General features: G+C 54.6%; 7 protein-coding genes across 7 annotated transcripts; 4 read left to right on the plus strand and 3 right to left on the minus strand.

Annotated features, from left to right (window-relative positions):
- The first annotated feature begins 87 nt into the window (after nt 1–87).
- On the plus strand, nt 88–1,853 carry K437DRAFT_241704 (DnaJ-domain-containing protein). The gene is made up of 2 exons (XM_013390945.1): nt 88–1,216; nt 1,281–1,853. The coding sequence occupies exons 1-2, from the start codon at nt 155–157 to the stop codon at nt 1,581–1,583; spliced, it is 1,365 nt and encodes a 454-aa protein (XP_013246399.1). The 5' UTR covers nt 88–154; the 3' UTR covers nt 1,584–1,853.
- K437DRAFT_252888 (ribonuclease H-like protein) lies at nt 1,564–3,576 on the minus strand. The gene is made up of 4 exons (XM_013390946.1): nt 2,916–3,576; nt 2,822–2,849; nt 2,577–2,755; nt 1,564–2,505 (listed from the first exon to the last, which is right to left on the minus strand). The coding sequence occupies exons 1-4, from the start codon at nt 3,404–3,406 to the stop codon at nt 1,641–1,643; spliced, it is 1,563 nt and encodes a 520-aa protein (XP_013246400.1). The 5' UTR covers nt 3,407–3,576; the 3' UTR covers nt 1,564–1,640.
- A 257-nt stretch (nt 3,577–3,833) lies between these two features.
- K437DRAFT_848 (uncharacterized protein) lies at nt 3,834–4,833 on the minus strand. Its single transcript, XM_013390887.1, has 3 exons — nt 4,654–4,833; nt 4,090–4,569; nt 3,834–4,008 (listed from the first exon to the last, which is right to left on the minus strand). Exons 2-3 carry the CDS (start codon nt 4,531–4,533, stop codon nt 3,952–3,954), a joined length of 501 nt encoding a protein of 166 aa, XP_013246341.1. The 5' UTR covers nt 4,534–4,569; nt 4,654–4,833; the 3' UTR covers nt 3,834–3,951.
- Nucleotides 4,834–7,263: 2,430 nt separating this feature from the next.
- Nucleotides 7,264–7,786, plus strand: K437DRAFT_252889 (uncharacterized protein). Its single transcript, XM_013390947.1, has 2 exons — nt 7,264–7,598; nt 7,710–7,786. Exons 1-2 carry the CDS (start codon nt 7,283–7,285, stop codon nt 7,769–7,771), a joined length of 378 nt encoding a protein of 125 aa, XP_013246401.1. The 5' UTR covers nt 7,264–7,282; the 3' UTR covers nt 7,772–7,786.
- An 841-nt stretch (nt 7,787–8,627) lies between these two features.
- Nucleotides 8,628–9,186, minus strand: K437DRAFT_252890 (uncharacterized protein). The gene has a single exon (XM_013390948.1). The coding sequence runs from the start codon at nt 9,125–9,127 to the stop codon at nt 8,729–8,731; it is 399 nt and encodes a 132-aa protein (XP_013246402.1). The 5' UTR covers nt 9,128–9,186; the 3' UTR covers nt 8,628–8,728.
- Nucleotides 9,187–9,304: 118 nt separating this feature from the next.
- On the plus strand, nt 9,305–12,085 carry K437DRAFT_252891 (putative mfs-multidrug-resistance transporter). Its single transcript, XM_013390949.1, has 7 exons — nt 9,305–10,077; nt 10,159–10,537; nt 10,606–10,671; nt 10,753–11,029; nt 11,099–11,420; nt 11,491–11,611; nt 11,700–12,085. Exons 1-7 carry the CDS (start codon nt 9,494–9,496, stop codon nt 11,826–11,828), a joined length of 1,878 nt encoding a protein of 625 aa, XP_013246403.1. The 5' UTR covers nt 9,305–9,493; the 3' UTR covers nt 11,829–12,085.
- Nucleotides 12,086–12,781: 696 nt separating this feature from the next.
- K437DRAFT_252892 (uncharacterized protein) lies at nt 12,782–14,952 on the plus strand. Its single transcript, XM_013390950.1, has one exon. It carries the CDS (start codon nt 13,010–13,012, stop codon nt 14,516–14,518), a length of 1,509 nt encoding a protein of 502 aa, XP_013246404.1. The 5' UTR covers nt 12,782–13,009; the 3' UTR covers nt 14,519–14,952.
- The last annotated feature ends 721 nt before the right edge of the window (nt 14,953–15,673 follow it).

The raw sequence follows: 15,673 nt of genomic DNA on the forward strand, positions 1-15,673 counted from the left end.
ACTCTTCAGAGATTCCACAGCACTCTTTTTCCTTGCTGAAATTTCTTGCAGTAGCATTTCGTCCTGTTGATCCTCATTCGTAGCATGCTCCCCTTAAGAAAACGTAGGTTCGTTTCTGAAGGCCACGGACATTCCCACTATAGACCTGGCAAACATGGCTGCTGTTCTCGATCTACCGTTTTCCCTCAGCGAAGCGCCCACAGGCTTCAAGACTAGCGCCGCACCGCAGGCCATCTCCAAGCCCACCACTTCGACCCTCTTTGCGGCTGGCCCTTCGTATCTCGGCCACGTCCGCCGGCAGCTCAACCAGCTGAGTTTTGAGCAAGATGATGACGCTGAGAAGAAAAGGCTCGAGGCAGAACTCCAAGCAAACGGTGCAGACGAAGAGAACGTTGACCTTCCGGACGAAGAGGAGGACGAGGATCTCCTAGCTCGGGATCCAAAGGAGTGGAAGTCACAAGACCACTATGCTGTTCTCGGTCTCTCCTCCTTGCGTTACAAGGCGAGCCCAGAGCAAATCAAACTCGCACATCGCAGAAAGGTGCTCAAGCACCACCCCGACAAGAAGGCCGGAAGCTCGGGGCTGGCGAATGACGACTCTTTCTTTAAGTGCATCGCCAAGGCACACGAGGTTCTTGCCAACCCGGAGCGCCGTCGCCAATTCGACTCTGTAGACGAGGCGATCGATGACGAGGCCGTACCTACAGGCAAGGAGAAGCCAGAGAACTTCTACAAGCTTTGGGCTCCTGTTTTCGCACGCGAGGCACGCTTCTCAGAACCCAAGAATGGCCCCATTCCGTCCCTGGGCGACGAGGACTCCACCAAGCAGCAAGTCGACGAGTTCTACAGCTTCTGGTACAACTTTGACTCGTGGAGGTCGTTTGAGTACCTCGACAAAGAGATCAACGAGGGAAGCGAGGCACGTGACGACAAGCGCTACACGGAGAAGAAGAACAAGAGCGAGCGTGCGCGGAGAAAGAAGGAGGACAACGTCAGGTTGCGCAACCTGGTGGACAAGGCGCTCTCTGTCGACCCGCGCATCAAGAAGTTCAAGGCTGAGGAGAAGGCAGCCAGGGAGGCGAAGCGCAACAAGGGTAAGCCTGGCCAGGCCAATGGCGGCTTGACACCTGCACAGCTCGCCGAGCAGAAGAAGCAGAAGGAGGAGGAAGAGAAGAAGGCCAAGGAAGAGGCCGTGAAGAAGGAGGAGGCTGACAAGGTAATTTTATCGACTTTCGTACGCATTGTAATTGATACTGACCCCTCACTTTCTTTGCATGCAGCTCGCACGCGCTGACGCGAAGAAGGCAAAAGAGGCAGCTAAGAAGAACCTCAAAAAGGAGAAGAAGCGTCTTCGCGACATCATTACGTCCAACAACTATTTCCAGGCCGCTGGCGCCGCTCCCAGTGCTTCTGTCATCGAGGCGCAGCTCAATGGCCTCGACGCCATTTGTGGCGCTCTCGAGCCTGAGGAAGTTGTCGCGCTTCGCGAAGCATGCGAGAAGGCAGGTAGCGCTGACGGCGCCAAGAACGAGCTGAACAAAGCTGCCGAGAGCAAGAGTATCGCTGCTGGTGCATTCGCGTAGATTGACTCTGCGCGTGAATTATAGATCATAGAGAGTGTGATACATACGTTGCTCGCTTCAGTCTTTTGGATTCACTGAAGAGTCATCGACGACTATGACCTCCAATACCTTGTCAGCCTCGCCCACGAGGCCTAGTTTCCGCAGCAACTTTTTGTACTTGCGGCGCACAAAAGACAGATCAGGTCCGGAGACTGCATCTTTCAAGCGCTGCTGCAATTTCGGGGTAACGGACACGTCCCGCATCTCGTCCAAGGCGCGAAGAATGTACCCCACAACGGTCGTGTCTTTCAATGGATACTCATCGGACCTCATATAGCGGCCGATGGCCCCGACCGAGAGGGACTTTTCGTGCCACAAGTGGAATGCTTGTTGATATGTCGGCACGAAAGCAGATGGAGCAGCATCCACTGCGGCAGATGGTGACAACACGCTTCTGCTCGACAAATTGATTTGCTGCTGGACGAGCCTGTCATTGCCACGTGTTGCGCTGATCGTGACTGTCGCGTTGACCTTGCCCGCAGCCTTCTGGGCTGCGAAAGGATTCTGAAGAGCACTCTCCTGGAGTGCCCGCAAAACCTTGGGATGCAAAGGCTGAACAGTTGCTGATGCAGCCTCGTAGAGCTTTTCACAGTCGACTCCCGCGGGTTCGGAAGATATTGCGCGTTGCTGCAGAGTTGTGATGAAGAAGGAGAGAAGCTCGAGTCCAACATACGCGTCGCATGCGCCGTATTCAATTTGACTTTTTGTCAAAGGCGGCTTGCTCCATGTGCTCGTTCTGACTTCGCCCTTGAGCAATTTCTGTTGAAGGTGCACGCGGCAGAGATCACGCAGGGAGATGAGGTGCTTCCGTCCGGCCCATTCTTCAGGTGCTGCAACTTTGGCGAGTTGAGAAAGCTCGACAGCATTCCGAATTCCTATAGCGCTGCCATGAGGAAAGCAAAAGTTGAAGTTCAGCTAAAGGAGACGGTAACTTCTTTTCCGTGCGAGGCTTACAAGTCCCTGGCAAACTTCTTAGCATCATTTCCGATCGCGACGCCACACTTAATGATACCCGGGTCGGTAAGAATCCTCTGTAGCGCGAGGGGAATCTGCTTCATGACTGATATATGAAGCACGACGATTAGCGATGCTGAGCATATCTGCACCACGGCGGTTGGGCACTCCGGCTGCCCCTGCAGATATCAAGTAAATGATTTAGTGCCAAGGAAACGTGTCGCAGGACCATCAGGAAGACTCACTCTGCGGGTGCTAATATCCCATTCCATGCTTTTCGGATGTGAAATGCTGGTTGTTCAATAGCTGCCAGTTGCGCAGCTCGGTGTACGAACTCACTCAAAGCCCAGTGGCCCCGCTCCTAGGCACGCCAGCACTTCCTCTGCTTCTGACAAGTCTGCAGTGTAGCGAAGACTCGGCGCGTTTCTTTGCGATTGCTGGGGAGTTCCTGATAACTTTGCGGCAACGGCAAGCGAGTGGCCTAGGGGTCGCTTGTATGAATACGCCTGAAGGTTTATCTCGAGACGATCCTTCTCCAAATCTATCTCCTGTCTTGCTTGCCACCGCTGCACAGGAGTGCGAGCGATTTGCGCTGAAGGAGCTGCTTCCGATACAGCATCACCATCCCCGAAGCGTATTGGCCTGCCTGGCTTCCATGGTCCGCGTGAACCTGCAACTGGGAGTGTTGTACGGCTTCCGATGGTGGATGGCGAAGCGGATGTAGATGCAACTCTCTTCCGAGTTGAAAAATACGAGCCCTCCGATAGCTGCGATGAATTAACGTCCGTTGCTTTTGCCTTTCCCTTGCAACCTCTGATGGCAATCGCCATCTTGGCAGGTGGCAAGCATGAGAACAAAGCACACACTCGCCGCGTTTGGCGTGCAAATGGCGCAAAGGCCATCACAGCGGTAGTGCCTCTCATGGGCGGAGTCGCTACTACCTGTCTGATCACACCCTCTCGAAGCAGCCTGATGGGCTGCACACCTTCGCTTTGTAAACAGATGCTAGGAAGATGGAAAGATATTGACAACTAAATTACTCGATTAGTTGTCTGCCATACGACGCGCTCTTGCGATGAGCGGGATGAGAGCGCGAGGGCTGGGCCTGTTGAGCGCGCGCGCACACGCTCTGGGCTTCACCAATCAAATACTCGGCCACAGCCAGACATCTATCACTCGCGACGCCGTCGCATAGACACGGTCGGAGACTTTCATGACTTGGTTCTATGGTAAATAATATTCTTTTCAAAGGCGCACAGGGTATGAACCTGAATGCAAGCAGGCGCGCTCGGTGAGGTACAAAGGCAAAGTGGCGAGAAGCTCTATTAGCAATACTGGTTGCGTGGAAGCATGAAATGGCGGCAGCTACGCAGGGTCACGGGGACAGCGACTGATTCCGCTGCCACGTGAGAGTAAGGGTAACAGGTTCATGCTATCATACCGCAGAGAAAAGGAAGACGCTAATATTCAGACGCCAATGGTGGTTTGCATAGCACGGCAGAAGGTTGCTCACTTGAGTTCCTTGAGGCCAAGTCGAGGTAGTCCGTACTGTAAGCGTCCGGTGTGCGCCCTCGCCGTTGATCTTGAGCTCTTTGACAAGAACTGTGCCCAGCTCTTCTTCTCGGAGCGCCGATTGGACGAGTTCAAGCGATACTGCATCCGGAATGCAACCCTCGTAGTCCATGTACATCGCTGACGGATGCGTGAGCTCGATTGGGCCCGTGTACAGGACCGTCGATGGCGCAGCTTCCGGTGCGTCTGAGTCTGCTTCGATGGAAGCTGTCACGTAGCCGTCGTCGCTGTAAATAAGTAACCCTTGCGGACGCGAGCCGAGGGGCATGGAGAACTCGCGGTGGGCAGAGTGCGCTTTCGCGTTCTTGAGACTCCAAGCACCAACGAGCTGCCCGAGGATGGCGGGTCCCTTCGGTGCTTCGACATTGCGCTGATGATGCTCCATGGTTGTCGCTTGACTTACATGGGAGGCGTCCGACTCCTTCTCCCAGAAGGAGGATGCGGAAGACGAGGGCATTGAGTCCATCATTCTAGAAAGTAAAAATTTAAGGGAGGCAGGACTAACTTTCAGAGGAAAGGTATTGGTCAGGTGGCAGACAATTTGACCTGAACGAGAACTCGAGGTGTATTTGTACTGTCGCTAGCATAAGCTTGGACGAGGGCCGCTTTCAAAGGACATCCTTGCGAAACTTGTCGTCAACCCCTTATCGAACTACACATCCGAAACTCACCACATGCACTTCCCACATCGGGGCCGATGCTGTGGAAGAGTGGTGCGTTTATGTTCATTCTATCAGTTCTGTTTCATGCACCGCGTCGTCAGCAGCACGGCTAAGCGATTACTGTGGCTCGTTCTGAACTACACGTTGAAAATAAATTCCACGAACCCTCATTCACGCGGGCTTCCTGTCTTAAAATCGAGACTAGTCAAGTCGGGGATGGATGAATGCCGAAGGAGGTACGGATGGACCGAGACTTGTTGACGATGCCTTTGAGGGAATGATCGAACAAGCCGGAAGCTCGGGTCCTCGGGAGTTAGGATGCGGGAAGGAGTATGATGACTATATTCCTACATGTTCATGTATGTACATATCCTTTGTATATGAGGACATGCATTCTCGCGATTCTGTAAATCATCGGTAGGACATCGTGAGGATCTGTCGTGACTAGGGCACCGCCGCGCGTGACCGACTGACGCCACATTTTGCACGTTTCTATAGCCTGTGTGGCGCATTGGGAAAAGCAGGAGTCGGAAGAGTCAGAAGCTCTAAATTTTTTCTTGGGCAGGACTGAAGATAGCCGAGCTGGTGATCAGCGCAAGTCTGTATAAGTTTCAAAAACGAGTGCTTTGCAGGACCGCTTATAGGCACGTTTGTTTGTTGAAAACGTCAATGACCGAAGCAATTGTCTCGTACCCTGGGCAAATGCCCAATCAATTTGGTATTATCGCTCTCCTAGTTCGAATCTATATTTGGATAGATTGGCAAGCCGCCGCAGCCTATAATGGAAGTTCATCAGATGTCCCGGTCATGGCTACCGGGCACTGGCTACATGTACTTAAAAACTGGCTCCTAACCGGCTAGGTTCCGCCGACTTCCGGGCGCCAGCTGCAAGGCTGACCTCAGATTTTGGTCAATGCGTACTAGTGTGGCTGGAATCTGAAAAGGCGCTCGATGCGCTGTCAGCTGTTACACAGTTTCGAATTCCGGCTCTCTGACCTGTGGTGCATGTCGCGGTGCCCGAAAGGCGAAGGGCGCTTGTATAGTAGCCCTCATGGGGTAATCACTTCATCAGCGTTTCAACCCTGCCAACTGCCAAGCTTTTGCACATCTTTCTCACGAAAGGCTTGTCTCTACCGGAAACTCAAAGGACAAGGAGTTACCGGTTCCGGGATGTGGAAGGCATGATATATAATTTGAAAAACGTGATCTCATCTTTTTCTCTATCACCATCAAGATCAGCAAAGATTTCGAGGCACTGTCTCAACTCTTGATCACCCTATACGAGTAAAGATATTCGTTCGTCATTTGCACACGTTCACGAGCGACAGGTTTCAAGTTCGTCATCACATTACACTCGAAATCAATTGTCCGTGTTAAGAGGGCCTGACGCATAAAGCATATGCCTGGTAACATGAGGCGCTCGGCACGCTGTAAGAGCCATGAGCGACGAGGCACGGAAGGCGCAAATAAACTGTATCGGACTGCGATAGGCTGGTAGGCTGAGCTCGAGCACAGTGGCCGTGGTCGTGGAGGTCAACGAAGAGCAGGCGTTCTTGACATCACAATATACCAGTGTATCACAGGTGTGATTGGAACCGAAATGATGTGAAACATCGAAGAAGGAAAGAATCCATGCCGATGATCTCTTCAAATTTAAACGCAAGATAATAAGGACGATTAAAAAAACAAAGTTAACATGTACGTACAATTCTTTCCAAGTCAAAGTTGTGAAAGTCACGTGTGACCCTACGTGCTGTCTGTGCCTCATGCCTGGCGCCTGCTCGCGGCTGGCCGCTGATGACAGCTGGGCCGCCGGCTACCGGCTACCAAGAGTGGCAAAGCGTGATGAGAGGCATTGCGAAGTAGGACGGCAGACGGCAGGCTCACCGGCTCAGTGTAGCCAGGTGCTACAAACGTACTAGTTCATACCTGCTCTGCTGGTCCGGGTCAAACCGGACCGTCTCGACAATTAAAGGCCAATGGCCGAGTCGAAAATCAGGCGGACGTGCCGAGGCCCGAAGAACCAGAGCTAACTTCAAGATGTTTGTCGATATGCAGGGCTTATGTATATTATGTAAGATCACTCGGCGAATGCTGGCTAAGCAGGTATGGATATAGATCCCCGCGGTTCCACCAGCCTTCACCTCGCAAACTGCGGCAGCTAAGATTGTGGCAAGGTTGCAGTTGGCATCAACGTTGCCGGCGACAGACGTGTTGCTAAGCTCTTGGATGACGTGTTCAATATCGTTGGACATGAATTTGGCAGGCACCGGGGTGAGGTCAGGACCTGATGAACCGATTTTTATGTCACCGTGGCTCGCCTTTGGGCAGGCAGATCGGAACCTCCAGAGAACAGTGCCGGACGCAGAGTGGTCAGTGAAAGTTACTTTCTGGACGGAGACTTCAGTAAAATTGTTGGGGACTAGATACATTAAGAGAATGCGATGAGATGCGTGTGACTACTAGTATGCGATGCGAGAAAGGTGTTTCACACGCAAAAGACGTGCTGCACATGTCAAACAAGGATGCTGCTTGATCGAAGCTGAACCTTATCTGTGTTTGCTACATTCGCCGCTGTGGCCGAACGATTCGACGGTCGCTCCTGGTGACAACCGACGGTCGGCCGGTGACAGACTCCAGTACCTTGCCCACAAAGCTGGACCTCTGGATGTTGCGTCACGGCCCGTCTGCCACAGCCTATTTAGTTTGAGGCATGTCTTAGGCTCTCGCCACGCATCTTCGCATCCTGGCGCACGCATTGATAGATGGAAACCAGCTGTGAGAATATGTGAGTGGCTGTATATAAGAGATTTGCTGATGAGATTAAGGACAGAACAGGGAAGGTGGGTCGTTCTCAGTGCTCTCGCTAACTTCTATCTCTCGTCGGTGCTGCCTCCAGGTTCAAGTCGGCCGACACCTGCGGAGTGCGGACACGGCCACACTTTCGACCATTTCGTCTGAGAACGGGTGGCCGTTCTCCTGGGTATGTTGAAGAGTTTCACGCGTAATTTGTCACGATTCAAGTACATCTCTTTAACTCCGGGCTATGGCCGCAAGTCGTTTGGCGCCTGGCGTCTCGCGTGCAGCCTCCCAAGTCAGTGTTTCGTTCTTCTTCCTTGTCCTTGATCCTTCCGTATCTGGCGTATCGGTGCCGCGTCGGTGTTGGTGCCGGCGCCTGAGCGGCAGCGGCTGACCGTGCTATATATATATATATATGCATTGACCACGCTCCACCGCTGTTCTGCTGTCCCAAAGAGATGTTTACGTTAATGACAGAGAAGAGCGGCGGCTGTTGGTTTATACACCAATATCGGTTTACTTGGTGCCACAACGATGGCACTTTGGAAAAGGCTGCAGCCCCATTCCGTTCGATTTTTGGCGGCTCAGAGTATGTCCCAGCAATCGTTTGGGGGCAGCTGTGACAGTTGAGCAATGATTACTTCCTAGGGCTCACTCGAGACAGTGTTGACTTCCGTAATGAGGCCTTGACGGACAGTATGGCCGTCCAGCTCCTCAAGAGAAGGAAGTTGCGGAATTTTATGGATGAATTGCGCCTTCGAAATATGCTTCTACCGTCCATTTAACTGGAGCTGCACTCAGTGTAGGCAGGCGGGAATCCGAAGGTAGCCAACATCAAAAATGTCTCGTCGGAAGACGGCAGAGACTCTGAGAAGCAGCATTGGCCTTCCCAAGTAAAGAGACAGACACACTTGCGGACTCTTCGTTTCCGCCATGACTGAGGCGCTGTGCTTTTAGAGCGCATATAATCAAGGTGCACCACAATGTTCCGTGCTTGAGGCGAATGGTTTTAATTAGATGAGGCTCAATTTCGTGCTTCAGCTCAAGGATACACCTGAATCCAAACGGATGCCTATATAAAAGTTGATCAGTAAAGCGTATCAGCCCCTTCCATGGCGTCTATGAGTGTCCACGTTCCCACCTAGTGCCAATGTCGAGCCTTGGAACACTGTAGAAAGCTGTACCTTGGCAGACGTGCGGCATTGAGATCAATGAATAGGACGATGGATCAATAATACTCGCATCAGTGCCAGATTGCACGATAAAGATCTTGCCAAGCCGTCCAAATCGCATGTGTGACACAAGAGGGGCAGACAGGGAAAGGTCGTCGCAGAGTGCGAGGGCTAAATAAGTAATGTGCACCTTGTACAAGGTGAAGTGACAGTAGGTTGGAAGTGAAAAATTGGAAGCGAAGACGTGGAAGCGAAGCCTCAACTGCAAAGATTGCTGGAGGCGCACTGTGAGGAGCCGCAATGAGTTCGAGCGGAGCAGGGCTGAGCCCCTCTTCCAAAGTGCCATCAGAGTCACACGAAGAAATAGGTGTGTAAAGCAACAGGTGAGAGCAGCGCGAGTGTTGGAGCGCAGTTGTAGATAATGTACCTACCAGAATTGTAGCGGCGAAGTCAGTAATTGGACTATATATTTAATTACGCAGTAACAAGGTTTATGGAGATTTTTGGCATGGCGCTAGTGCGACCCGGCCCGGCCACGCCTCGCCAACTGCTCATTTAGAGCTTCGTATATAAAACACGGCAACAGCATCTGCCAACCTGGGCATTAGGCTTTCCCCCTGCTCGTGCCATACCACCTTGCACGTGGTTCGCGAGACGATCCCAGCCTGCTGAAGATTGAAGAGAGCAAATGAGCTCGACACACGCGACGATGATGTCGACGAACCTTGACTCTCAAGTGTCCCCATCACCAAGCCGAAGCTCCACAACAGCAGCGGGCGCAGCCGAGCGCTTGCCTTCGGCCGACCCAAGCGAGCTGCCGTTCGCTAGCAAGGATGGAGAAAAAGATAACTTAGACCTGACGCGGAGCGAGCGCGATCAGTTAGGTGTTGAGCTCGACCCGACCGATCGCGAGCTGCTCAAGGAAGTGCATCAGCGGTCCAAGAGTCTTGACCGAAAACCCTCAATGTCATTCGTGGAGCCGCCAGGGCGGCGAGCGCCGCGTCCCACGGACGAGAAGCAGCTGGAAGACGGCTTTGCGGGTGGGCTCAAGCCGACACGCACTTTTTCTCGGCGCGATCGTGAAGCTTCCTATGCGGGAGAAGACGTGCACATGTTCGGCGGAGACCTGCACCGGCAGGAGACAGAGTTGGCGCTGTCGAGGTTCGAGAGTCAAGCAGGCAGGGATCAGATCGTCGTCCACTGGGAAGGGGAGGACGATAGTGAGAACCCAAAGAACTGGAGCAGGGCGTATCGCTGGTACCTCACTGCGCTTTCCGGCGTTCTGGTTCTCAATTCGTAAGTTCAAATGTGGTCATATGCCGGGTCTTATCAATGATGCTAATTTTGTGGACTTCCACCTTCCCGGATGGCCAACAGAACATTCACATCGTCGGCGCCGAGTGGCATCCTGGCCATGCTGGAGAAGGACTTGCATATGTCGCAAGAGGTAGCAACCTTGACGATTGCCATCTTCGTCGCGGGCTACTGTCTTGGCCCTCTTGTCTGGGGTCCATTGTCGGAGCGGAAAGGCCGCTATCCATGCTTCATTATTGCTCTCACGGCATACACTGCCTTTAACATTGGCTGCGCACTCAGCAAGAACACTGCCTCGATGCTCGTCTTCCGTTTTTTGGCCGGCTCGTTCGCCTCTAGTCCGTTGACCACAAGTGGAGGAATCATTGCAGACGTATGGGATGCCAAGACGCGGGGCCTGGCGCTGAGTCTCTTCTCGCTCGCGCCTTTTGCAGGACCAGCTGTGAGTGGCAGGAGAAACCCTTCTTTCCTTTTTGATTAGCATGGCCATGCTGACGGCTGCGCAAACAGCTCGGTCCCATTGTCTCTGGTGCGATCAGTGTCACTGATACTAACTGGCGCTGGCTTTTCTGGGTCGTAAGTCGCGCCAGACGTTCACTCTTATCGAGTAGCACTTTGACGCCTGGCCTTCTAACCTCCTTCCCCTCATTCGACCAGTGCACCATCTTCTCGGGTGTCTGCTGCATCGTGACTGCGGTGACGCTGCGTGAGACGTACGCGCCGATCATCCTGGTCCGCAAGGCCAGACGGATCCGCAAAGAGACCGGCAGCGAGAAATATGTCGCGCCGCTGGAGCTGGCGCCCCTCAAAGCGAAGGACCTGCTGCACGCGACGCTACTCAAGCCCTTCGCCATGCTGTTCATGGAGCCGATGCTGCTCGCGCTTACTGTCTACCTCTCTTTCGTCTACGGCATTGTCTATTTGTTGTTCGAGGGTCAGTCTGCGCGCGTGTGGTGTGATGAGGATGGGGAATCCAAGCTGATCAGCGCGTCGTCACCCACAGCCTTCCCGTTCGTGTTCCAAGGCGTGTACGGCTTCAACTCGCTTGTCAGCGGCCTGATGTTCCTGCCGTTCTTCCTTGGTGGCGTAGTAGGAACGATCCTGTACGCGGTGATCGAGAACCCGCGCTACGTCCGCATGGCCGATCAGGCGAGGAACGGGCGCGTCGCGCCGGAGCAGCGTCTGCTCATTGTCATGATTGCCGGGCCGGCGCTCGCCATCTCCTTCTTCTGGTTCGGCTGGACTTCGTACCGCAGCATCAGCTTCTGGTGCCCGATGATGGCCGGCGCCCTGCTCGGCTTTTCCATCTTGTTCATCTTCTTGGGGTGAGTTCCTCTTCCTCCTGCTCGCAAACACAAGCCGTGGAGCAGTCGGATTGACGCGCTTTCTTCACAGCCTCTTCAATTACATTGTTGATGCGTATATCGCGAACGCTGCGTCCGCTCTCGCTGCGAACACCGTCTGTCGGTCCGCTTTCGGAGTGGGATTCCCAATGTTCGCCGCTCAGATGTACACTGTGAGCTCCAGTTGTGCAATCGAGGTCTTGTGGAAGCATGTATAAGACTGACAATGACCTCCGTCATCTGCCTCTCCCTCGTGTACAGCGCCTCAACCAGCACTGGGCTTCCACGCTCTTGGGCTGCATCGGTGTCCTGCTCGCGCCAGTGCCATTTGTGCTGTACGCCTATGGGCCAAAACTGCGTGCGATGTCGAAGCACGCTGCCGACTTTTGAGCCCCTTGCTTCCGCTCTACCTCCCACTCCCGCATTTGCACGGACATGTGCCATTCGCTCGGGACGTTCACTGCACCCGTCGGGTTATTTCGCGCGGAACTCCCACCCTGCTAAATGAAACGCTATACATCGCTTTTCCTTTTGCTTCGCTATTCACTCACAATCATTACCATAGTCCACATTCTCTCCACATAGAAAGCCCTGTCGCACTTGGCATCTTGTGTTCTTGCAATACTAATACATGGCATTGACATGGGATGGAGTACAGGTTGCGAAAGCCTCGCGAGTCGCGACCAGCGAGCAACCAGCCACACTCATGGCTTCTGGCCCTGTAGTGTTGGAGCCGCAGTCCCTGGCCGGATTCGCATCCTTGGCCGTCGGCATGCAGAATGGTCGGTATGAAGGGGCAGTTTGTTGCAAGAGGGGCCTATCCAACAATGTCGTGCCAAGCTGGGCAAGACTGCCGGTTCCAGCAGCGCCTCGAGACGCCCAAGCGCCGTCGCTGCCACAGGACGTTGCAGGCTGCGCAAAGTCGCCCAGACTCCGACCGCTTGCTTCTCCAAATGTATGGACATAAAAGTATTACTGCCTTTCTATCAAGCTGGGTCGAAAGTCCCAGCCGTGGCCGATCGCTGCCCAGGGAGAGATTGGACTTCTCATTTGCTGTTACCTGTGGAGCCTTCTGGGCTCTGTTGCCGATCTGTGTTCTACAGTCTGGTCTCTTCCAGCAGTTCTCGTGGGGTGCAACTCGTATTGTGTCTGGGTTCTTTTTTTTCGCTCACCCCAGACTGCATCCCGTACGTCTGCGGTGACCCGTATGCACCACACGAAGGAGAGATATTGCTCCATCGCTGCGCCGCCACCGGAAAGCTGAAAAAAAAGAAGAAAAAAAGATGGCCTGTGACTTGTGCGGGGAACTGCGACATCGACATCTTAACCCCGCACCCGGCATTGGACGCTCGACGACGACAGCGGAGGTTCGCATTGCTCTCACATATACCGCGGTCTTCCTCGCTCCCTTCTTCGTATTGACACTGACTCGTGTCTTGTACGGCGCTTGAAGCAGAGTCCTTCCGTCGCCTCCGCCAGTGCCGCCAACAGCAGCACACCCGACCATGGTCACCTCATTATCTTCATCGCTGCCTCCGGTGCCCAGGACGCCGGTCTCATCCACGAGCACAATGGAGAGCCCGATGGCAGCGCAGCCCTCATCGTCTGCGCCTTCGGACCCGGTGTATGGGCGGCTGAACATCCAGCCGCTGTTCAGGGCCGCTGCCTGCTCACAGCAGTACGTGCGCTGGTCCTACACCGGCACGCAGAGCTCCAGCGCCAACCTGACCATCTTTACTTCCACGTCCAACTTCCCGACAGAGCATGGCGTACCCGTCGAGAATAGCGCACAGCAGACTCAGGTGATCAGCGACACTGTTCCCATCAACATAGGGTACTTTAACTGGTCGCCCGTCAACGTCCCGCCGGGAACGTACAAGCTACAGATTAGTGTGCCGGACTCTCATCTATCGTCGACATCCTCCCTCTTCGACATCCTCTCCTCCTCGAATACCAAGTGCCTGTCTTCCACCAGCATCAAGTACACCGGCAACGAAAGCGAGGGCGAGATTGATGGCTCGAGAGCCTCGGGCAGTGGCGATGGTGCCAGCACAAAATTACGCACCGTCGTGCCGGCCATCGCCGTACCCGTATTTGTCATCGGCATGCTCGCCCTCACCATCATCTATTGGCGCCGGAAGCACCACCGTCACCAAAAAGCGCTCTCTGCACGCATCTACCGCTCCTCTGCTCTGCCGCCGCTCGAAGGGCCGTATCGCGATGCATACGATTCAGCGACGGCGGCCGGTAGCAAGCGACTCCCATCGCCATGGAGCGAGAGGTTGGGCGGCTTCCCCAGCCCCAAGAGCCCACCGCGCGCGACGTCGACGCAGAAGCTGAACGACAATGACTCTGGTGCGTTCGGATACGCAGACGCATACGCATACTCAATCAGGGACAACAACAACAGCAGCAAGCATCGATCCGTTGCTTCGTACCGCAACGATCCTTCGCAGACGCGCGACAAGGACTCGTGGTCCGACTTCGAGAACGACGACGCCGAGTCCCGTGCGAGCGACGCCTTCGAGGACACCCAGGACGGCGGGCCGTACATGCCAAAGTCTCCCGCAGGCGTCTACCACCATTTCATGCACAGCGCCGCGTCCGACCGGCCTGCGTCGCTGCAGCACATGCAGATGCGTCCCGACGCGTTGGTGGCGGGCATGGATGCGCACCTTATCGATCCGCAAGTTGGCACGGGTGGGTATGCGCATGCACACGGCTGCGAAGAGCCCTCGTCACCGCGTTCGCCGTCGAGCCCGACGAACCACAGCTTCTCACTGCTGCGCAAGCCCGTGCCGACATTTGCGGCGAGCCGCGATGCGTCGGCCGCGTACGCGGCGGATGGGCATCTCAACGACGTCGACGGCAGCCCCGCAGCAGGAAAGGCACGTGAGCATGACTTCTTCGCGGACACACAGGCGCCAGCCGCCGCGTTTACCGTCGCGCGGCATCACGATAGTTCACCGCATGCCATCAGCGGCGGCGTCGGGGTCAACGAGACGCTGGCGCATCAGGCAGCCACCGTGGGCAAAGCGCAGCATCAGCTCGCCGTCAATGGGCCTGTCTCGTACTTCTGATTTTGCGCGCCATGCTCTTGTCAACCGCTTGGACAATCGTCGCCATCCCCTTGCGCGCGACTCTGACCCAGAGATTCGCATACCTTTGTTTGCATGCGGACTCCTGTCCCCCTGCTTGTATTTGCATTTAAAACTGAAACGGAGTGATCTATTCCATGGCACTCTTTCTGGTCCATTTCTCTACTTTCAGGCGTCAAGCACACTCCAGAAAATTGCACATCCTGCCGGGACTACCTGTCGCCGTCTGTCTGTCTACCTGCTTACTGTTTCGCTCGCTCTTCACCCATTGTCAGAGAACCTTTCAAGACTGCAGCTTGGCTGACGCGCTTGCCGCTTGTTGCATATGGGAAGTGTGAAGACATGGCTGTGCGCCGACGCCGCACTGTCGTAATTTGTACATAAGATGCATATGGCAATCATACATCCCTACCCACGTCGCCTATTTTCACTTTTCAATCGTCGTCGCTCCCTTCCCATCGCCACACGCGTCGGACGTGAGCGTCGCGTCTTCATTTCTTGCGGGCAGAAGGTTGCAATCGGGATAAACGTGTTTCTTGAGGGGCTCGTTTTCGGCTTCATAATCTTCTTCATGATGCGTAGTACGCCATGTGGCAACACTATATCGCATCCCACACCCGACATCGAAACCTGAACACTTGAAATCAACACCGCCTGACCATGTCTTGTTTCATTTTGGAGAGCCGAAAGCTCCTTCGTGACCGAATCTCGCACAGGGACAGCTCGCTCAGGCGGCAGCCGCGACGTTCTGGCAGTCCGCCGCAAGGTGCTCGGCGGATCCGCAGTTGTAGCAGGCCTTCTGGGCCGGCTGCGAGCACTCCTTGGAGATGTGCCCGACCTGGCCGCAGTTGTAGCACTTTTGGCCGCCGCTGCGGCCGGCACTCGCTCCACCCGAGGGGCAGTCTCGGCTCACTGGCAAAGTGGTGGTTGGGCGAGCAAAAGAACGTCAGCATAAGTGCATCATGGAATGAGCTGGCAAGCGAGCAACTCACAGTGACCGACACCTCCGCAGTTCTACGAACGCACAAAATCCGCATGGAAGGCGCAAGTCAGCTCAGTGCCCCGAAAAAGCGAGAGCAAACACAAACGCAAGGTCGGACGGGAGGGAAGAGAGAGACTCACGTAGCATGTCTTGCT

This window comes from Tilletiaria anomala (assembly GCF_000711695.1).
Source record: "Tilletiaria anomala UBC 951 chromosome Unknown K437scaffold_1, whole genome shotgun sequence".
Lineage (NCBI taxonomy): Eukaryota > Fungi > Basidiomycota > Exobasidiomycetes > Georgefischeriales > Tilletiariaceae > Tilletiaria > Tilletiaria anomala.